The 23,528-nt window shown below is 43.8% G+C and overlaps 1 protein-coding gene across 1 annotated transcript in view; it reads left to right on the forward strand.

Moving 5' to 3' along the window:
* Positions 1-19,801, forward strand: part of HHLA1 (HHLA1 neighbor of OC90) — a 32,381-nt gene extending 12,580 nt beyond the window's left edge. The window contains exons 8-16 of the mRNA XM_062189415.1: positions 1,527-1,583; positions 1,689-1,775; positions 3,725-3,931; positions 6,024-6,230; positions 8,184-8,252; positions 8,542-8,616; positions 12,555-12,708; positions 17,890-17,972; positions 19,758-19,801. Coding sequence (XP_062045399.1) covers positions 1,527-1,583; positions 1,689-1,775; positions 3,725-3,931; positions 6,024-6,230; positions 8,184-8,252; positions 8,542-8,616; positions 12,555-12,708; positions 17,890-17,972; positions 19,758-19,801 — 983 coding nt within the window. The remainder of the gene's footprint in view (positions 1-1,526; positions 1,584-1,688; positions 1,776-3,724; positions 3,932-6,023; positions 6,231-8,183; positions 8,253-8,541; positions 8,617-12,554; positions 12,709-17,889; positions 17,973-19,757) is intronic.
* Positions 19,802-23,528: the final 3,727 nt, after the last annotated feature.

Here is a 23,528-nt window from a genome sequence, read left to right on the forward strand (position 1 = left end):
ACTCCACACTCTGCCTTCAGCCAGGCTGCCAGCAACCTTCATGAGAGCTTCATTTAGGTTATCAGTGTCCCACTTGCCGACACCAGTACTTAAAGGCTCAATCTTTCACGAGAACTATTCCTGGGGTCTGGAGGGAGAACCCAAGGCTCAGTGTTGGGGAAATGTAGGCAGATGTGAGCAAACTGCGTTGGTGAAGAGCTAGGCATCGTTTCAAGGATGACAAAAAACGAGATCCGTGGAGGCTGACTATTTGGCTCGAGGTTGGTGCCAGAACTTAGATTGGGTCTTTAAGGAGCCTAAGCTGTAGTTTTAAGTAGTTGAAAAATGTATACCTCATTTTTAAGTGATTTCATGTCACAGGAAAATCACATTTTCCTGGGATCTACTTTGAAAAACAGAGCTAGGCAATACCCCAAGAGTTTGTGTCCTCAGAAACACTGAGTGTCCCAACAGAGAGCAGTTTCCATTTTAAAAGCAGAGAGGGAGGGAGAAAGAAGTAGACTCAATATTAACTATTAGTTGTCAAAGTCAATATCAACTATTAATTATCAAAGACTCTTGCCAAGAGCTTTTCACATCTCTTCTTGGATCCTCACTACAACCTGATTAAGTAACTACTATATTTATCCTTCGCTTTGCAGGTGGGATACTGGCATAGAAAGACTAAGTCCCTTACCAACATCACTCTTATAGATGGAATTCTAACCCAGGCTATCTGGCTCCGTAGCCCATGGTCTTGCTCACTATAATAACCAATACAAATTATATAAATAACAGTACCCCATTAACATAATAATAATGATTGGCTATTTATTGATCTCATTTATCCATCAGGCACCATACTTGGTACTCTGCAGGAACTGTCTCATTGACTCCATAGAGCAATTCTGTGACAGACCTGCAGTTCCATACTCACAGTCCTTTTACACACAAGTATGTTTAGAAATCCCCAAATTGTCAGACTTTGGAAGGTCTAACACAGTGTCTACACTGCACATGATGTGACAACTCCAAGAGCATCCAGGGAAGCCTACTGGAATACATCACATCACTATTCATTTAGCAGAATGTGAGTCTGTTTGCACTAAGTGAGACAAAGACAATGACAGCCTCACACCTGCCTAGTCTGACTTTGCAACCACATGAACCATACTCCTACCAACTTTCCATCTGACAGATTTGGGGATTTGAGAACTGCAACTACAGGGCTGTGCGATTGACATTTTCACCATTTTAAAGATGAGCAAAGTGAGTCCTGGAGAAGCCCAGAGGCTCACTCAGGGTTCACACATTACATGGCAGAACTGACACGGTAAGCCTGGAAGCGGACCCCAGAGGCTGTGCCCTTAGCCATGACACTGTATCACACCATTCCTTTAGTCCTGCCAAACAAAATAAAGAAACCAGATCAGGGCTCTTTTTCCTGTATGCATCCCAAGTACTTGCAGCTTCATTTTCATTTCAACCAATGACTTAAGGATTCAGACCCACAGCTAAGTCTTGTTGTGTCCTGGTTCATCTTCCAGTGAGTCAAACCAATGAATCTGACTGCATCTTCATTTGCGTGATGACGGGAAGGTCAGGTGAGCCCCAGCCACCCCTCGGGAAGGTCTCTGGGCTGAGAAGTCAACACAGCTCTCCAGCATGTGAACCCACAGTCTGATCCTGATGGTGTGGTTTTTTTGCAGGCAGGAATCTTTCTGACTTCTGGGAGCTGGCGGAGAAGTCCCCTGTTATCAATTACACATTTACCAGTGGCGTGGCTGGTGTTCTGAGTGAGTGCAAACCTCCCAAACTCCTGAAGACTTTTTTGGACTAGGCTCCCACTGTGGGTGCTTCTTTTAGCTTTAATGTGTTTTAAACCATACGATCTCACCATTTACAAAAATGAATTTCTGGATCCTCTAAAAAAATATCTGGCAACCTTGGATCTTCCCTCCTCCAAATCCATGGCCACAAATAACTGGAGCTGAGGAGCTACTGTCCCCAGCCTTCCGTAGGAGGATCCCTTTTGTATATTTTCCACAGTCCTTTCTGTTCCCTGTTGCCTGGCATCTTTTTTTATTAGATACTTGGATTCTGTAGATATTTGAGTTTGTGACTCCATTCTAGAGACATGGCCACTCTACAATAGTCCTCTCCTACTCAGCCTTGCTCTACCCACTCACACACATGCCCATGCTCCTGCCTTTTCCCTGTCACCAAGTGGAATTTTTGGAACCATCTTTAGGTCCTCTTTCTCCTTTGCACTGAACTGGCATTTCTAGAAGCACAAAGCTCCTGGAATGTGACTGATCCTCTGGGATGACCTCCTGGGGCTGGGATGATCTTAGCTAAGTGTTCATCACCTACCTTTGGGTTGTCATGGTTTTGAGTCTCCTTTATCCTTCCACCTTAAGGAGGATGATAACCTTAACAAACAGAGCTTGCTTCTTTTTACTGCTTAGGACTCCTCCGTCAGCAGCAGTGGGTCCAACATCCTTAGCCTGGAGTATGCATTTCTCTCATCTCCTGCTTTTTCCAGGAAGCAACTGCACTAAAATCACTGCCTGTCTAGCAGGTGGCATACTTCTCCATGCCCACCCGTGAGACCACTCACACTGTTATCTGTGATTGCAACTCCTTCCCCATGTTTCCATATTTCAGAACCCTGTTTACCTGTCTGTTGCCAGCCCAGGCACTACCTCCTTTCTAAAGGTCCCCAGTCTTTGGTGGTCTTACAACACTGACATTCCCAGGAGCATCTCCTCAAAGAATGATGCTTGAAGGCAGAGACTCTCCCTGAGCTCCACATTCTGCCTTCCCCTGAGCACCTCAAAGCCCTTTGCACACAGTAGGCTCTTTATCAGTGACTCTTGCAGTAAAATGAAGGATTAATCTCCAACTTTATCAATGGGCTGATTCTATTTAAGTATGTTGAAAGGCATCTCTTGGTTATGCTGCAGGAGGAACTGCAATTCGTGTGGATAAGAACATTTGATAGCATTGGTGGGTTCACTGAGCAGGCTCCTCCACCTGCCAGACTGTGAGGACCTATCTGAGGCCCAAGTCAATCTCCCTTATTTGGAGAGTCCTTGAAATACCTTTCCACTTCCAATCTCAATCAGGCTCCCTTTTGTGCTACTTCAGTAAGGACCTACGCTTAGGAAGAGAGAACGGATTCACAAAATGGTCCTAAGGTTCATGTGCTGGTAGTCAGTTGTCTGGCTAAGTGAAAGCTTGGCTGGGATGTACCTAGCCCCACGCCCAATAGACCAGGAAGCAAGGCTCAGGTGCATGTGGGGTCTTAGGGGGCCCAGAAATAAGACAGGGTAGAAGAAATGAGGCTGCAGGCCATCTCTTGCAGATGTGCCCTCTGTGCAGTTACCTGCCACAGGGCAAAGTGGAAGCCAAAATGCAACTTGGGCTCTGCCCACCAGGCATCTTTGACCACCAAGAGGAAGGGATCCTATGGCCAGTGGGAACCAGTAATCCTCATATCCACCCTCCAGCCCCATCACCTAATGTCTAGTACTTTCAGGACTGACAGCTTTATGCGATTCTTCCCCCACCTTTACTAGGGATGGATATTTTCGCTAATTTTCTCATTTGACACTGTTCAGGGGAAGTTTGGAATCTCTGTATCCTTTATACGTGCTGTTCAATGACCTTTCCATAGCTCAACAGTTCTTTATGTCTGAAGTGTCAACACGTGGCACAGCTGCCGTTGGTTATCTCCCTGAAGGTGGAGCTACCAGGGTAACAGCCAGGACTCCAAAGCCCACAACCAAAAGCCAGCAAACACTACCAAGTCGAGGGCCCCCGCACTGGGCCTGGAACACACTACGGCCGTCTGCTCCGAGTCGTCCTCAATGGATGGAGACAACGACTGTTTCAGAGAGAGAGGCTTCGGGCATTTGGAGTAGTGCCCCTCACACTCTACCCACCACGGGTAAGATGCCTTCTCACCGCTCCTCTCCTTTGCTGTGTCTCCTTCCTGTCCCTCTGGGCACACATGAATAAGTACAATCCTTCCCTTTATCCCTTCTCCACCACCTGAAGCTATGCTTCAGCTTCCCTTAAGTAGGAGCAAGCACTGGTCCAATCGTCAGGCAAGGTGCCAGTATCATTGATACAATGGACCTCTAACATTTGTTTTTATAACTTTTTCTTTTGTAATAATTCAAGGCTCACAAGAAGTTGCAAAAGTAGTGTTGAAAGTTCTCTGGTACCCATTACCCAACCTCCTGTAAAGCAAATATCTTACAGAATGGTACATGGTGGCATGAGGTATTTCCAATTCAACAAATCATTTAGCAATCTCTCTTCTGAAATTCACATGAAATGGCAAAATGAAGTCACGCTTTTGTGGCATGGGTAGTTTAGTTTGCAACTGGCCAGATAACAATGCCAAGAATATGTTAACAATTTGACACCAGTATGAGAAGTTGCAGCCAATGGCTATGCAAGAGACCCCTCCCTCTTCATCTTCTGTACATGATCATCAGTGTTGTCACTGAAGACACAAATTTGGAGAAAGTATAAAAGATGGGAAATCTGTTATTAATTGTCAATATTGCCTTGTTGAGTTCCCGTGATGGAACAGTGACATCAGAATTGATTCATTCACTCATCAAAATATACATTTGCTATCAGATGCTAGGCTAGACCACCAGAGGCTGAGAAGGGTAGAAGGTGAGAGGGATTGGGAAAATGAGCTAATGTTACTCAACTGTACTTAGGAGAAATAGGTTCTGAGGTTCTATTGCTCAGTAAGATAATGCCATAATGTTAATGTACTGTTATTTCACAAAAGCCTGAAGAAAGGATTTTGAATGTTTTCACCATAAGGAAATGATGTTTGAGGAGTAGTACCCTCACTGAATAATACACAATGTATGTATGTATCATACATGTATGGTATTCATAAATCTGTATAATTTCTATGTTAATCAAAAATAAAAAGGAAAATAACCCCTAACCCTGTAAATGTTCACCTTTCCTCTTGGGTTTAAGTCACCGTAGTTACGACCCAGCTTATAAAGAGCTATTGTGTATGTAGAGGTCAATGGCGGGCTCCTAGCCAAGGTAGCCAGGGGCACTGGCTTCCCCAGAAAGGTAACAATTGGAAAGAGGCAGGCAGGAAAAGAAACAAGGACACTGGATGGTAGGGAAGACCAGGAATCAGTTTCACTAACTAGAGTTCTTGCATTTATTACAGGAAGGTGAGTACAATAGTTGGCAATATGACAATTGCATAAAATTAGAAACCTTTCCTGTAGCCTATGAAAAAAGATGTGATTGCTAGACGCAAGGAAAGTCATAAAATGCCAAATTATAACTTTGAAAGGAAAAATGCTAGTTTTATACAGGAAAAACTACCAACTTCAATGAGAGAACATTTAAATAAATGGATATACCATGTTATGGATGAGAAATCTAAATATTTTGAACATTCAAAACATTCTAAATTAACTTACAAATGTAAAAATCCTTAAATGGGATTAGTTTTGCAAGAAATGATTTAAATTTCTACCATGGGAATGAATAGGTGAAAACATCTAACAGTTTCAAAAGATCAATGAGGAAAGATTGGTTGTAATTGATAGCAACCCTGTGATGCCTTAGAGTGGGAATTACCATTTTTATTTTATCCTCATTTTAATGACAAAACTGAAATGAGTTAAGCCACCTGCTCCAAAATTCACAGCATGGAGAAGGCAGGGCAGAACTAATACCCCAAGACCTCTTTACCCGAACTCACTGTTCTTACCACTGGGTGCTGTCGCTAGACACGTACACCCTAGCTGATTGGGAAGGGTGGGGAGGACTCAAGAGATTTGGAGACTTTTTCCTTCCTGACAAGTGTTTAGGCAAATAAAAATCCATTTGGTCCATAAATTACAGTTCAGGGTAATCTTTAAGCCTCTTTATCTACATTACAACATGTGCTTGGCAGTTGCCCTTTGATCATATTTTAATGTCATTTGAAGCAAAGTGGTCCAGCATGGCAATGTCCTGTAACTGTCACTTTGAACTTGTAGCTACCAGAAGGGTGTCCAGAGCACCATGGGTGACAGCCAACAGGCAGACTTGGGCTCAGACCATCCGTGAGAAAAAACCTGGAGGGCCTCCCTGGGAAATACATTCCTCCACACTGATGTCTACTGCAGGGGACCAGGAGGCCACCCACACAACGGGGCCTTTGGAGCCACCTGCTGGGATGGCTACACCCACCAGCCCAGCCTCAGGTAAGAGAAGATGATCTACTCCTTAATTTTCCAACTGAATTTAGCATTTCTTGTTTTGAAAACGTTTTCTGAATTTTTGAAACTTGCACATTTACAGAAAAGGAATAAAACATAGGCAAGCAACATAATCAATCATAAAGCAAATTCTTTTTCTCCTCCTTCTCCTGACCCCACTCATTTCCTATCCTCTTTGCATGAATGGGAACTCCCTCTTTACAGGATTCTTCCTCCTCTTTGATTTGTACCCACTTCCCAACCTCTCTTCTTTTTCCCTTCCAGTCCCTGAAATAAGTGACCCACTAGAAGCTGGCATTATTCACTCAAGACAGCTCAACTATTTTTTGGCATAGTATAGAAAAAATTGAATTACATATACATTATGAATTTGTGATAGAATATTAAAATGTCCACTATATATACAAATATTATTACACATATGCTAATATGTAATCATGTAGTGAGAAAGGCAAGAGCTCCAAAAAGCAGAAGAAAAACCATTGAGTGTGATCCCAATTTTGGGTGTTCATATGTATTTGTATGTGTATGGTTGTACCTACAGGTATATGAAAAACAAAGCAAAAGAAGACTGGAAGAAATTTATAACACATTAACCTTACATCTAAGCTTATGGTTCCCAGACCATATCTGGGTAGCAGAATCATACTGATTTTTATTTCTTTATTCCAATTTTATGGATTTTCCATATTTACTATCACTATAATAAAACAAAAATTTACTTTTTAAAAATAACTTCCTCTGAGCCCTGCAGCATGGCCAGAAGCCCTTTTCCCATGCTCTCCATGATCAATGAATAGTAAGGTGTATTTGAGGCAGGCATTTTGTGCAGACATTTTAGTTGCTACAGGGGACACCACAGCCCATATCAGGGTGCCTGGTTCAAGTCCTGGCTACTCCAACACTGCTAATTCCCATCCTGGGAGGCAGCGGATGATGACTCCTGTACTTGAGTTTCTGGCATCCAGGTACATTATCCAGATGGAGTTGTGGACTCTTGGCTTCAACCTGGCCCAGCCCTGGCTGTTGTGGGCGTGTGTGCAGTGACCAGCAGAGGCAGATCTGTCTCTCTACCTTTCAAATTAAGTGAAAATAAACACAAATAGTAAAGTGTATCATAGTGTGTGTGAACTTGACTTTCTTCTCTGGGGTATGTTCTTCTCAAGGAATTATGTCTTTCATCTCAGGATCCTGTGAGACACAGTAGGCATTCAGCAAAAGTTGGTTGAAACACTGACTATCATAAGGAATACAAGGAGAGGGGTAAATGAATTTCAACAGATATACATGTAAAGTCGTGACTTTAGGCTCAAATCTCAACTGCACAAACAGGTCTGGGAATGCCATTTTAATCATATGAATGCCTGACATAATTGTATGAGTTCAGTCGGTTTAAACATCATTCATAAATGAAGGGGAAAATGCAAGCTTGGATTTGGCTAGCTGGATTACAGCAGCCAGGAGGCTGTGAACTCTGCTCTCTATTTCAGACACAACTGGGCCTGCCAATTACTCTGCATCTTCAGGCAGTTTCCTTGAGTCCCGGCTTTCTCGCCTACAAAATGGGAGTTTCCGGAGTTGCCGTGATAGTTAAATTAGGTGGCATCCGTGAGGTGTTTCACTCAATGCATAGCATCAGGAAGCACTCAATTATTGGTGATTCCTGCTGTCCTGCCCACAAATGGGGGCACTGAGACCAGCTGCAGGAGACATTTTGCAAAGGATAGTAGCAAACAGTAGGCTACCCCTAGAGGACAGCACTATCTGCTTTGGCACTGTGCTCTTTGCCTCCGTAGATGTCGCCTGCCCCAGCCGAATTGGGTGGCTCAATAACTGGCATTGATTGGATAGGGCAGGACTGACGGCATGGACTCTCTTCTTCCCAACCAAGCTCTCTTCAAAGAGACGAAGGCTCATCCTCCTTTAATCTCATCCTAGGAACTTTCACCATTGGCACACAGACCACAATTCCAACTAAGGCACCAGCCCCGAAAGAGCCACATACAGGTGAGAAACGCAGTATCACAGGGGAGACATAGCCTGGGGGCAGCAGTGTGATGGGGACGGGGATGCCAGCAGTCAGACCAGGCTGATCATTGTACTTTAAACAGATTCATAAGCCTCCCTGTGCTGCTGAATTGCTATGTGTTCCTGGATACATCACTTCCCCTCTGCTGGCTACAATTTCCCTATAGATTTCGAGAATGCGGTCTTTAACCAGTTATAATTCCGATTCCACACGTAATCAAAGGCCATTGCATTTTGACCTTTGGGGGATCTCTGTTGCCCATTGCAGGTGATCTTCCTATGGAGTGGTCATTCATCCCCAGGGAAGAGTCAATCCTGGTCCCAGCACCTCACCGAGTTTCAAGTGAGTACCAGAGCCTGGTCACTATTACTGCTCGTGCTTGTTTTGAATGCATTCATGGAATGGAGAGTTGAGAGCCCCTCTCCTGGGATTCAAAGCCTTCTGTCCCCAGACTCAGTTTTCTCAATCATGAAACAAGAATCATCACAATGGTTGTGAGCGTTTGTTTCTTAGGGTTGTGTACTAAGTAAGATAGTGTGTGTGGGAGTGACTTGGAATGGTAGAGCTCTGTATAACGGGCATTTAACCAACTGTTATTGAGTGATCGTCCATTGAGCTGTTTGCTGGACACTTTGTAAAATGGAAACTGCCCTTAGAACAAGGTGGGTTGTTGGCAGAGGGAGGAAGGCGTAAAAGATTACTCCAAAATTCAATCCCCATTCACTGGGCGCCATTTCTGCTGTTCTGTTTTACAGAACCTCTACACTCTTAACTCTCGTGGATCTAGTGGATAACCGTCTCCCGGCCCTGTAGCTGACACTTGAGCTTCCGTGTTTCTTTTTCTACACTTTTCCAGGTTATGGATGTCCCACTCTCCTCTTTTCTGTTGAGCCAAGTTTCCTGAATGTTCCTAAGCCATCCAGCCATTTGTCAACGGGGCATTATTAAATTACTGGAGCCTGCACAGTCTCCCTTTTCACATCTCCTCAGTTCTGCCCCCGCCCCAGGCTCAGCCTGTGGTGAATGAGCCTTTCAGACACAGAGATGTGATTATGCTACCAAAGGAAATGATTATATCTTTGTCTCCCCAGTTCTACAGAGATACACTAGTGGTGCAGATGGGAGCAGTTGTCAGATGGAGTTTTAGAAAATAACTTAACTGTATCTATGTATCTTTGTATCATCTGTAATTATATCCACACCTACATATTTCTATGTATCATTTTTGTGTATATTATCTATATTTGCATGTATATATCCATTTGCCTACCCATGCATTCATCTAATAGATTTATACCTATCCACTCATCCCCCACCTAACCACTCTCCTACCATGTACCTGCATATCTATCATTCTATATAGTTATCTAGTTTTTATCCTTCTATATCATATACATCTATACACAATTTATCCATTTATCTGACATCTGTCTATCCATCTGCTATCTATCCATCATCTGTCTAATCATCTACTTAATGAGGAATGTAATAGTAAAATAAAGGAGTTCTGGCATCTTCTAGTAAACTATTCTTTTCATCTAGAAAAATAGTATGCCCCCAGAGCCATTGACATCCAATCTTTCATATATTCAATAAATATATGAACATTTAATGAATTCCTACTGTGTGCCAGGCACCCTTTTATTTTCTCTTCACAATTGTATAAATAGCCATATTTACAATGTAAATAATAATGTTTTAACTAAGCAGTTCTGGTGAGTTCTATAGATACAGAGACTGGGTTTTGAGCCCAGATCTAATTCCAAAGTCTGTGCTATTCCATCTTGTTACCTCTCCCTAGATGTAGCATATGGAGAGACAACAGCAATTTAAGGAAGAATGTGGTAAGGTTAAGAGAAAAATCAGTGTCATGTATCTGAAGAGGAAGAGATTTCTTATGGCTGGAGAAAACATTCAGGAGTTTGTTGGTTGGGAAAGTGGCATCTAAACAAGATTGCCTCTTCACACATACACTAAGCAGAGACATAGCTTAAGCAAAGGCACTGTGGCATAAAACAACTGATGTTACCCAGGAACTTGGAAAGACCTTTTTTGGCTTGAATTCTGATGCAAAAGGTGAGAGTAGTGTGGGATGAAGTTGGAAAGTTTGGCAAGAGTGAGATCACCAGGATCTTATTGGTCAAGGCTTCTCTGAGACATATGGGGACAGAATGAATGGATTTGTGTGCAGAAATATTTCTCTAACTGCAGAGTAGAGACTAAAGGGGAGGCTGGGAACAATGGAATTAGATGAATTAGATGCCGTTGTGCTGATGATGGCCAGTGATGATGGAGACTAGAATTAGGAAGCGACCATGAAGATGGGGAGACTTGGATGATGCTTAAAAAGAGAATCAAGATGCTGCATGGATGGGTGTATGAGTATCAGAAAGGAAACAAAAATTATGCCCAAGTATGAGCAACTGAGAGCATTTTCCCGAGATGGAGCAGGATAGGGCTTGTGTGTGTATGGGGTGGGGGGCAGTAATGGCTCAGAAGAGAACATGAGAGTTGACTCTCAGGCTAAGTAAGTTCATGTACTAGAGTGTGGGGTACTTATGAGTGTGGACCTAGGAAGATGTGCTATACATAGGAGGTGCTCATAAATGTTAAAGAAAAGGTCATGGTACTTGGTGGAATTTCATCAGTGCTCTGGAAGGTTTAATATTCTAGTTGACTTAGGATAAAATACTTCCTTTCTACATTTTTTAAGCCTTTGTCTAAGATTATTCTCCACTACAATAAATCTGCTACTGCTAAATTATAATTTTCAAGAATATAAAAACATGACTCTAATGATAATATAAAAAGAATAGGCATCAACGTAGAAAAATGCTGTTCAACTCATTGATGAATGAGGAAACCAGGAATATTTTAAAGCTGATTCAATGGAGAAGCTGAGGAACAGGCATTTATATAATCAAAGAAATTCTCAAATAAATTTTCTAATTAATATCCTGTAGTGATAAACTCTTTTTTATTAGACAAAAATCAATCACACCTTCACCAGAAAATAATTATTTCCATTGCTGTGGAGAGCAAGCATTTGCATGGCTCTCAGACAAGAATTAATGTGATTATCAGTTAACTTATTCCATTTCAAAGTTGTAAAATCATCCAATTAAAAATCAATTAAAAGGGCACGCTCCCATACAAACAGGTAACCCCCCCAGAGAGCCTGCTAGACAAGCAGAACTATAGTAAAAGGACATCCAACACTCCTCTAGATAATTTTTCTTGATAGTATTAGTGATCATTTGTTGGTAGATTATTATCAGTATCCTATATCCAAGTTACTAGAAGATAAGCTCAGAGAGGAATGTCCTTTCTTATTTGTTGTTAAATCTTTACTGTCTGGTAGCAGCATCTGGTACATAGTTGATGTTGCATAAATTTAAATAAATAAAGAGTAAATAAATAAATTCTGTAATTTATTGTTCATTTCATCAGGAGCTTTTCAATGTGCTTGGTATAAATTGTTGCTTTTACTCCTCCCAGTCACTCTAAGTGACAGGCGTGGATCTCCTTACTTTCCATTTGAGGAAACATAGATATACTCATAGGATGATGCTCAGGAGATCTCAAAACACTGAAATTTAAAAAAATCTGTTGTTCCTTCTTTTGTCATTTACTGCTTTCTCCTAAAGAAAAATATTACTATTAAACAATGAACTTTAGTTTGCTGAAACATAAATAATCTTTACAAACTCAGAACCCACAACCTGGGAGCCTGGTATTCCAGTGACTCAGCATTTTATCTTTCAATGTGCCCCTCCTTGCACAGATGTACACATATGTACATACACATGGAAAAACATCCATGTGCATATATACCACACACGTACACACACATTTCATACACACACTTATCTTCATGTGCACACATATGCATACACACCTCCGTTTGAATTATTCTCTACTCTTCCTTCAGCATCTCATCCCTTAACATGACACAGAATCACTGTATACTCTGTACCTTGCACCAATATGCCCTCCACTTGGTACATTTGTTTGGTGTTTTAGATCCTTATTTAATATTTGCTCTTCACTGAAACTACCTTTGATCTCCCCCAGGAACTTGATTCCCACCTTCTCTCCACCTGTCTTTGGAAACTCTCACAGTAGATTTACCAGGAAATTATGAACAAACATTATGTTTACCTGTCAATCTCAAGCTATTCATATCAAGGCAAGACTGTTCACCAGGCACAGGGGCTACCCAATGGAAGATGCTTGTTAAACTCTTAATTATTTGACTGGTCTGGGATTGCATCTTCCAGGATGTCCTCAGCCACTCCTCAAAGAGGTGACCATGACAGCAACTCCTCTCAGCCTGGCCATCCAGAAGCTCAGCCCATGCCTGATGGAGTTGTGCCGCTTCTTTCAGCAATGCCTCTGCATGAGCCAGAGAAATTCCAAGGCAGAAGTCATGAGGTAACATGGCCCACTTGCTGCTTTTCATATCCAATTTTGCAAGTTTCTTGTTATATATGGCTTTTCTGAAGGCTACAAGGTATTCAGGCAACAAGTAGTCCACTGACAAGTGATAGAGACTACCTCAAATAGAGGACTCCCAGTGACTACCCCCCACTAAATTCTCACTTTTTTGAAGGCTGTGATGGAACTCATTCATTTCAGGGTCCTCAAAACCAATTATAGAGCCTAACATGGTAAGTAAGATAGACTGACATGAGTTGAATTATATTGGATTGAATTGAGTTGGGTTGGGTTAGGTTGACATACACTGGGTTGAGTTGGGATGGGTTTGTTGAGCTGGATTGGGTTGAATTAGTTGGTTTGAGATGAATTGAGTCAAGGTGATGTGTGGGGAGAGAAGTTTCTACTGAGTTGGATTAAAGTGAAGCGAGTTAAGTTGCATTATATCAAGTGGAATTACTGTTGAAGACTTTGGTCCTTGAACCCCAATTCACTCAGCCTCATGAGATTTTTATTGGAAGAATGACCAAAAGATATGTCTACCATACAGATTCCAGATCTTTCTCAGATCTCTAGTGTCTTCTTCCAGTAGAATGAGGAAGTTGTAAAACTGAAATAAGAACACAAATGTGATTTATGTGAAGACATTTAAGTCAGGACATTTTCCTGCCTCAGTGCTGGTATGCTCGCCTTTCTCCTTGGATTTATTCTTGGCTGTTTATATGGAACCGAATGATGCAGGTAAATATTGCTGCTCCAGTACTCCAGGGGGCAGATTCTCAGATACTTTATACTATTTTCAAAATTAACTCACAAGATCCTTCAGCTTTTCAGACCTCCATGATCTATTGCCTCTGAGTCTCAAGCTCTTTCCCATCACTCCTTTCTGGTCCTGCTCTAGGATCTCTCGAGTGGTGTGCAACTTCCCCGCTTCCTGAAGGGGTGACAACAAATACCCATAGTCCAACAGTGTTAGTAAGCAGGATGGAAGCATCTCTCCCCAGCACAGGCTGATCCTAAAGAAAGCACCTCTGCAACAGTACATTCCTAATTGTTTAGGATCGGCTTGCTGTATTAGATCATTCACTTACACTTCCTTCAATTAACGAGACGTATTGAGTATCTACTTTGTGGCAGTCATACACTGTGCTAAGCCATAGGGATACCCAAGTGAATCAGCAATAGCCTCAGAATCTGAGGATTTCATAATTAGGAGGAAGAAAATATCAAACAAATTTAATTATGTATAAGAAATCCATAGATCCAAGTTATACACTCAGGCAAAAACCTATCAATCATATTCTTCTGGACAGTATATTTGAAAACATGTATTTTTTTTTGACAGGCAGAGACAGTGAGAGGGAGAGACAGAGAGAAAGGTCTTCCTTCTGCTGGTTCACCCCTCAAATGGCCGCTACGGCCGGCGCACTGTGCCAATCCAAAGCCAGGAGCCAGGTGCTTCCTCCTGGTCTCCCATGTGAGTGCAAGGCCCAAGCACTTGGGCCATCCTCCACTGCCTTCCCGGGCCACATCAGAGAGCTGGACTGGAAGAGGGGCAACCGGGACAGAATCTGGTGCCCCTACCAGGACTAGAACCTAGAGTGCTGGTGCCGCAAGCGGAGGATTAGCCTAATGAGCCGCAGTGCCGGCCAAAAACGTGTATTTTAAATATTGGCTTGTTGAATAAATGGGAAGGTACAAGTTTACAGAGCTTTAGTTTAAATTTAGATCAGTACAGGATTTGTTTACCTGGGCTTGTCTCTTCTTTCTTCTGTGTTTTCACTGAATAGTGAATTGTACCACAAACTCATACTAGGCCCTGGATATAGGCCAAAAATACCAGAATAGGAGGATGGAATTACTCAGAATGTTTGTTCAATAAGACAGCCTCTCCAATTAAAGAAAACTAATATGCAGAGAGGAAGTTGGCAATAAAAAGACACAAATTTCAAAGAAGCATGACAAGTGCACAAGAAGATTCTGAATAACACACTGTGGCACCCCAGAAGAAATAACTAATAGGTTTTGATGAAGAAATAGGAATTTTCCCAGCAGAAAACAGGGTAAGCCACTCCAAACAAAAAGAATGGAACATGCAAAGACGGAGTGGGAGGCAGCCTGCAGCCTTCTAGGACCACTGAGATACTCAGTGTGGATAAAGCAAAGATAGAAGACCATGTTCTGACATATATCCCTGTTGGGACAGGCTTGCCCCTTCAAGCACTTGAATTACCATTTACAAATAAGAGCTCAGGCTGCATCTCCAAGCTTTCTACTCCATCCTTACTCAGACGAAATAAAGCACACAGGATCCTTGAAGCCTGCCCCCCACCCCCCATCCAATCCATTCCTCAACTAAGATTCCCTAAGCTCCTTTCCCCCAAAATCATCTTCCTCCTGTGGTCCTCCCTTGAAACCTTTCCTATTTACCATCCCCAGCGTGATTCCTAGGACAGATAAACTCCTCTTGCAGGGCGATGAAGCTCTGCCCCTTTCACTGCCTGGTGTCTTACAAGTTCTGGGACTGCCGTGGGCCCCAGATGCCCACGGCTCCTGCTCTGTCCTGGCTGCTGCTGACTACACAGTGAGTGCAGTGGCTCTGGCGCTGGGAGGAACTTCTGCAATGGTGGGTGCTTCAACACCAGTTCCAGATCATTCTATCCACGGCATTGTGGCTGATATCTGCTCTGAAGAGCCCAAAGGTCACCTTTATCACTATTTTCTTTTGTGCCCATCTAGCATTTTCTGCATGAGAAATTCTCCCTTTAGACTATAGGAGAAGAATATATTCATGGGATTAGCACAAATCTGACTACATTCTGACAAGGTAATAACCATTGCCATGAATCTGCTCTTCATTTACAGAGCAATGTTTGCCGGGAGGCTTGGGGTTGGAGTATCTCATTTAAATAGTTTCTCTCCTGGTCATAGACCAAGGAGATTTCCATTCATCCAGCAATGAATTCATCCACATTGAATGGAGGCACTTGTGAAGGTGTGGGCTATGTGTCTGTGGTCGTAGCTTAGCAAGTTCTGGCCATACATCTTGGAGATCCACAGAGGCTAGAGCTGGGACAGTGTTTATCATCTTCTAAAACAGTGATCCATGGAGAAGTTTGATGGAACTGATTGGCAGTTGTTGGAAGTTCCCCGAGACATTTTTGGAGGGGTTGCTGTTAGAAAACATGTGTTGCACCTTGTCAAAGTAGATGAGGAGCAATGAACTAGCATGAAGGAAGGGCCCCCAGCTAGGAGGTAGCTTAATGTGCTGAATGGCCACAGATGTGGTTTCAGATTTAGGCTCTGCCATTCATAGGCTATGTGTTCTCAGACTAGTCATTTACACCTTCCAGCTTCCGTTGGTTTATCTGCAAAGTGAGTATGGTCCCGCCTACACACCAGCTCACATGTCGCACTACTCCAGAGGTATCAGCACTCTTGCTTATGCTGACAGATTGTTGTGAGAACAGAATGAAGTGACGCATCGAAGTGTCCCTGTGTAGAACCTGAAAAGCTGCACCAGGATTGCTGATGAAGACACTGTTGTCCTTGTTGATGTGTTGCTCCCTTGTCCACACCCCCAGCCAAGCTGGAGCCTCATTTCTAGCATACGTGTTATGTTGTAGCTGTGGCAACCAATTGCCTTGTGGTCATGTCAGCTGCCGAGGTAACCAAGCCTAATTATTCCATCTGTTATGCCTCTGACACAATATCTTGAGCACATGGAGTCCAGGCTCACAGGAAAAATTGCCCTGTTTGTGTTCATCCTTTGCCTCCTTACTGATTCATTCCATGCGGTTTCTCTATTCTGCCCTGTCCTCAAGGGCCAGAATTGTGAAAACTACATTTCCCAGAATACCTCACCAACCAGCTCCTCCTGTGTTTATCCACTGGAGACAGCAGCTGATTGGAGGACCACAGAGAGGAGAAGCCAGGGAATTTCTCTCCTGCTCTTGATACTGCAGGCAATATTTTCAGAAATGGCTCCATCACTTTTTTGATTTTGGGTTCCACAGGGGCTCCTCACAAAAGCCCCACCTGTGTAGTCCCAGCTGCCTGGAAGGAAGCCATTTGCTTCTCTGCCCTGACTACAATTCTTCCTCCTCTTGACTACTACAGCTGCTAACCAGAGGGTTGTACCTTCCCCTGATGATTCTCGCAGTTCTTCTAACTCCTTTGTGACTCATTCCCAATGTTCAGTTCCCTCATTGAAACCACATGGGTTCCGATTTCCTGGCAGGGTCTTGACTTACATGTTTGTTTTACTGCTTACTAGAACAGCCGTGTGAGCCATGTGTTCCCACAGGGAGTGGCTTACCAGGATTAAGATCTAGAACTGCCCCCCTCTAACCCTGTGTCCTTGGGAAAGCCAGTTGATCTCTGTGGCTTGGTTCCTCCAATTTACAGTTTCCTGTAAGTGGGATGTGATAGCAACTGGGGGATCTTACAGTGAGGTTTCCTTGTGTGGTTAATTGCATAGCTCCCTAGCACATGCAGTGAGTACAGGATGAGAAACTCGGGAATGGTTAGCCCACTTCTGCACCTGTCAGATGAGGGATGGAAGGGGACACTCATTTCCACAGGCGTGCAGCAAGCCAGTGACCCAGCCTCCACTGAGGGCTCTGATGACACAGTGATCTTCTCACTACAGCCCCTAAAGCAACTCCTGCTGCCCCGCCCAAGAATAGAGCACTGTTTTGCCATGTCTTCTGTACACCCAACTGCAGCAGCATTCTACTTTGTGTCTCTGCCTCCCACAACAGTAAATAAACAAACACCATCATTTATTGAGCATCTGTTGTATTCTGGATGCTGTGCAAGAACTTTATATGTGCTATGTCACTTAATCCTCAACAGCCTGTTACTGTGGGTGCTTTATTACTTTTCAATTATATAAAGGAACCGAGGTCCAGAGACCTATAAAAGTAACCTGAAGTTACATACCCTGAACAGTAGTGGGGTTAGGACTGAACATTTTTGCTAATGCCCAAATCTGAGCTCCTTCCCATCCATCCTCCTCTCCTAACTCTTTCACTACCCTAGAAAGATGGACTGGGGGTTCTGTGATGTGAGTACATGGTCATAGGTTCATGTTCATTCACTGGCTCTTTTACTTCTGCCTATCTTTTGAAAGCCATCACAACATAGTGATTGCTTAACTCTGGTTTCCATCTCTAGGTACTGTCTTGAACACTATTCCTGGTTTCTGAAGAATGCAACGTTTGTCTGCCCAAGGGTGAAAAGGGTGCCCCACTCCCACAGTAAGTCCATAGCCTGATGACACTGTGACCCTGCATGCATGTGCTCCGTGAAAGGGGTCTGGAATTCCAAGATGTTCTGGCATTAGCAGGTGTCACAGCCGTGTTGCAGCTCATCTACTTATCATTCATTCTAGACAAAGAGAGGCTAGGCTATTCCTGTTTCCCCTTTAATCAACAGCTTGACATTTACGATGAGAGATATATTAAAAAGCAGGAGTCAGTCCAATCAGTCACTGTTTCTTTCTGTGTGAATTCAAGCAAGTTCCATAGCCTCTGGGTCCCCAGCCAATTTAAAAAGACAAAAGTTAAACGAAAGTCAAACTGCACATAAACATTGAAATTCCCAACTACACGAAAATGTATACAGTTAATTCAAGGAAAAAGCAGGCAATGTGAAGTCCAAAACTGGCTCTATAACCCCTCTCTGCTCACCTCGATGGCTCTAAAGCCTTGCTTGCACGCATGCCAGTTATGCCCATGCCAATCTTGTTTCTTCCCCCCGTCCTGCAAACCAAAGCAATCGGTCTGGTCCTCTGGTCTCCAAACCAATGGGTGAACATTTTATCAGTGCCACCTGGCTGGACCATCTGCCTAGGGACTTGGCCTTCTCAGAACTGTGCAACTATATTGAACTCTGTGAGAAGCTGCTTCTTACTGTAACCAAATATAAGCTATTTGCTCATGTCATCAGGGCTTGATCAGGTATTACATTAAAAAAATTCAAAAATAGTTTAGCCACCCAAGGTTTCCTGGGGCTCTTAAAGAGCACCAAATGGAATCCTTGGGATCCCTGCCAACCCAGAAATTCTTTATTCTTCTTGCCTTCCTGTATCTCTCACTTCCTACAAGAGCCCTCCTCCAAGTCTGCATTTACCATTTTCCAGCATGCTACTCAGTAACTCTCCAGAAGCCAGGTTCTCTGGTTTTTTCTGCTCCCATGCATCTGCTCTCCTTACCTCCTTCTTCCTTCCTTCTCTCCCAGATGCGAGTCCCATCGTTAAGTCGTTGCCACTTGGGACACCTACATCTCATATACAAGTGCCCGACTCAAGTCCAGGCTCCTCTGTGTCCAATCCAGCTTCCTGCTAATGCATCCTGAGAGGCAGCAGGTGATGGCTTGGATGGAGTTCTGGGCTCCTGGTTTTAGCCTGGCCTGGCCCTGTCTGTGTAGAGTGAACCAGTGGATAGAATCAATCAAAATCTTAATATCTCTCTCTCCAGCTCTGCCTTTTAAGTAGATGAAAATAAATATAATCAACATTTTTTAAAAAAGAAGTATCTAACTAGATTTTATAAAAAGTCATAAGAACTCCCATGGGTCTCTCATTTCTTGTGCAAATCTATCTTCACCTTCATTCTGCTTTATAAAAACCAAGCTTCAGGGCTCAGAAATCAAAGACAGAAATCCCTGCCTGTGATAGGAACAGGAAATCTTATGAATATAATAGCTCTTTTTTTCAACATTGCCCTCATTGAAATCTCTATACAAAATATTACATTCACTGAACAATGTGCTAATGAAGTTAAATCAGCGTCATGCAAAGTGGGGCTGTGAGTTAGATGCAACTGGGTATTGGAAAAAGGGCTCTGGGCAGAGAGACATGAAGTCTACTCCTTGCTGGACATGTTGCCAGCTAGAAGGGAGACCTGTGTGAGTCCTTTCTACTCCACTCTGACTCCGACTCCCCACATGTGCCCCCAGATGATTCTGCACTGTCATAGTCTGATTTATGTCAGCTGTCGGGTTTCTGTCTCAGGACCTTGGGTTTCTTCTCTTTTTTTCAGCCTTAAAACAAAAATGCCTTGAGAAAATCTGCAAGTCTGTGTGAGGCCTGGCAGAAAAATGCGTCTCCATCCGTGGATTCAGGAGCTGCGCCTTCACTGGCCCTGGCTGGCTTACATTTGCAGAGTTCATCCAGGCATCAGAACATTATGGATGCATTGAGCATGGCCCTTTTTGGAAGTAGCTTTTCTTTCTCTCCTATGAAGCTGTATAAGGTTTGGCAGGTAGAAGGATCCTGTTAGAAGCCTCAAATTAATGCAGTAATGCTGGAATCCCCTGCCTGCTTTACTATCATGTAAACCTAACATTTCTGCTCAAGAAACTCCCATAACACATGTCCATAACACATGATAACTGGACAATGGGGAGGCAGGCTGCACACTAATATGAACAGATAAGACCCAGCCAGAGACTCTGACACAGTACCCAGGGTGACTTAAACAGTTTGAAAAGACAAAAAACAAGAGGGTAGCTTGAGGAAGGCTGAATCCTTACTGGGAGAGATTCACGAATGCATTTATTCTATTTACACTAAAACTGGGATATATTTAGCCAATCAGACCTGCCACAAGATCTAGGCTCTCCCCAGCCCTGTTCACTGGGAGAAGATGTAGAGCTTTTATTACCATCTAATCCACAGGTACGTATGTTGTACTCTGGGGTACAATGATTCACTAGCAGGATGCACAGAGTTCAGGAAAAACTGTGTTCACAATTGCCATTTGTCACAGCAAAAGGACACAGATAAAAGTCAGTAAAGGCACCATGAGCAGAGCCCGGGAGAGCCCAGGTACAAGCTTTCTTCTCTAGGTGGGGTTGCACACTGCACTGAGTTCTGCCAGCAAAGTTGTGCAGCAGTGTGTACAGAGAATGGCCATCCAGGAGGGCTCATCTGTGCCCTGGAGTCCAGGGGTTTTATTGGGCTCATTCACACAGGAATGGAGTGCCTACATGGCTGAACCACTCACTGTCCCCCACCCCTCTAGAGGTCAAACAGGTGCCACGCAACTCAAGACTCAGCATAAATCACTATGTTACACAGAGACACTCTTCTCAACCAGGGTATCCACAGGCTAGCTCCCTGGGACTGGTCCAAGGTCAGACCTTTGCTTGAAAGGTACAATATGTGAGTGCCCTATACTTACAAAGCTGGCCCTCTACTGCACATCCACATATTATGTGACCCCTTCTCTGTATCAGGTCCCTTTTAACTAACCCAGGTCTGCAGTTGCTCCAATACCCATTAATGCCAAGTCTGTGCGCAGTGGCCCCTCGCAGAGCGCTTCCATCCTTGTTCCCAGGGACAGCATTCTTTCTGATGGAGCAGGGCTCCTCCTCCACACCATCATCTTAGGGCTCTGCCTGGTCATCACACTTCCGCCGTTTGGTAACAAAAGTCACTTTGTGTTCAAGATGCAAGACAGTGACACTCTCCATCCCCCCACCACACCCCCCACCAAAGACACTTGAGTGTCCAGGCACCGTGTGTAAACAGCGAGGTGCTTAGGGAGGTGGAACCCGAGTAGCCACTTTACTGTCCAACAATGCCCAGAAAGGCCCCTTTTCGACCTTCGGAACACTTGACAGCCTCAAGGTCATACAGTGCCAAGTTCATAAGTACCTGCTGTATTGTCATGACTTTTGGGGTCTGAAAGGATTCCCTCATTTGAAAAGGTTAAGGGCACACACAGGGTGAAGTGACTGCTACCCAGACGGGAATAAAGGAAACCACCTCAATCGTTAAGAATGGGTTAACTTGACTACTCTCTGATGAAGTTCAGAGTAATTTAAACATTTTGCAGTAAAGGGCCCCCAAGATCCCCTAAGGAATAAATTATCATTAGGGAAGGTGGAAGATGGACTGAAGGTCTGGACCCAAGACCAGGACTGTTGACTCCTGGGGAAAGCCCTCATGGACCCAGCTCCCACGTCCTTGGGAAGGCTCAGTCTGGAGGCTTCTGAGGCCCAGTCATGAATCTGTCATGAAGAGCAAAGGCTCAGAGGAACATGTGGGACCTGTTTTCTACAGTTGGTCACTCCATTGGTCTCAGCAACAATAATGCCAGGAGGAAAACAGGTCCCAAGAATGAACTGACCAGTGCCTGGAGTGCAAAGGTCTCCAGTGTAAGGAAGATTTGACCCTCCCTGAGCAGATTAAAACCCTATTTAGGTTATGATTAGAGAAATGAAGAGACATCAAGGGATGCTTGTCAACTGAGTCCTTACCATTATGTGTGTTTTTGTGGCCACCAGTGGTTAATTGAGGAGGCAAGAGAGACGGGCAGTAATTGCTTCCCAGATGATACAGGAGCATATAGCTGCACAGGTTATATCCTTAAACAGCATTCTTTCAAGCAGCAAGAGTGCTGGTACATTTCTATTTCTTCCATTCCCAAGAGATGAGCTAGGTCGGCAAGAGAAGAAAACATGGAGGGAGTGAGGAGGAGAAAGAGGGGTGGCTGGGAGAGAAGAAGAAATGTGTTGGTGTTTCATGGTCCTAGTGTGTGTGTCTGTGTGTTTGCATGCACACACGTCCCCCTATTTCTGCTTTAATGCACTATGTTGTGGGTTTGCATGAGTGAGAATTTCGGTGCTATCATAGCACCTGAAGTCTGTAATTTAAGCCCTTATTTGGAATAGCCTTATTCTCTGATGTCTGAGTTCTCATAATGTCATTCTCACCGTATGCTTGCAACAGAGAAGAAAAAGACCAAGACTCCAGGGGTATTGAGACAGGTAGTTCTTAATCAGTGTGAGTTTTGCCCCACCAGGACACACTGGGCAATATCTCCAGACCCTCTAGTTTGTCACGCCTTGCTGGGGACTGCAACTGTAATCTAGTGGCAATGAGGCCACGCGGAGGCCAGCTCCCCCAGAAAAGAGCGATCAGCCCTACGCGTCAACAGCACTAAGTTTAAGATGCCCTGTTGTAGGCGACAGGAGGACAATGAGGCTTCTCAAATCCCTGAAAAACGGCTACAGCAACACACCTGTGCAGCTCGCATTACAGTTTAGCGCTGAGCAGCAGTATGTTCTTGAGATGCTCAACAGAGAATTTTGTGAAATTGAGCCACAGATCCCCACTGATTTCAGGGTGCAAACATGGTGGCCCTTCTGTGCCATTGAGACAGGACAAGGAACAATGTTGTGCACGTGAGATTGACTGATCATTAACGACCTGCAAACAAGGGTTTCAGTGCAGAGAGACAACTACTTCTGGGAAGGCACAACTGTGCCCTGAACTACTGGATGAATTCTTCTGCAGAAGGCAGGGGTAGAGTGAACAACTCAGGGTTTGCAGCTGGGCTAACCTGTACCTAAGAATGATCCCATCACACCTGAGAATCAACAAGTGTCACCATCTTGTCGACCGTGTTTTTCTCATTGGTACAACAGAGTTCATGCTGTCCCTCCTGGGATTACAAAAGCAGCAACAGTAGGGTTGCTGTGGGGCTGAAAAGGGCACAATCCTTTGAAACACAGTGGCACACAACAGGCGCTTAATAAATGTTATCTCTGCTTGTTAAACTCAAGAAAGAAAACATGTCCCATGGGATTCAAGGAGGAGAGCGAAAGTAGGATTTAAAGAGCCCCCATCCCACACATTGCACACGGCTTCCTTCCTCCTCACCACCCTAATAAAATTATCCCCACTTAACAAATGCAGGAGCCAAGACCAAGCAGTGACAACCTCGAGATCACACCTGTTACTTAGAAGCAGGGCTGGCCAGGAACCTAGGGTACCCGATTAAAAAGCCCAGCTCAGCCTTCCC

The sequence above is a fragment of the Lepus europaeus genome, chromosome 4 (genome assembly GCF_033115175.1).
Source record: "Lepus europaeus isolate LE1 chromosome 4, mLepTim1.pri, whole genome shotgun sequence".
NCBI classification, from domain to species: domain Eukaryota; kingdom Metazoa; phylum Chordata; class Mammalia; order Lagomorpha; family Leporidae; genus Lepus; species Lepus europaeus.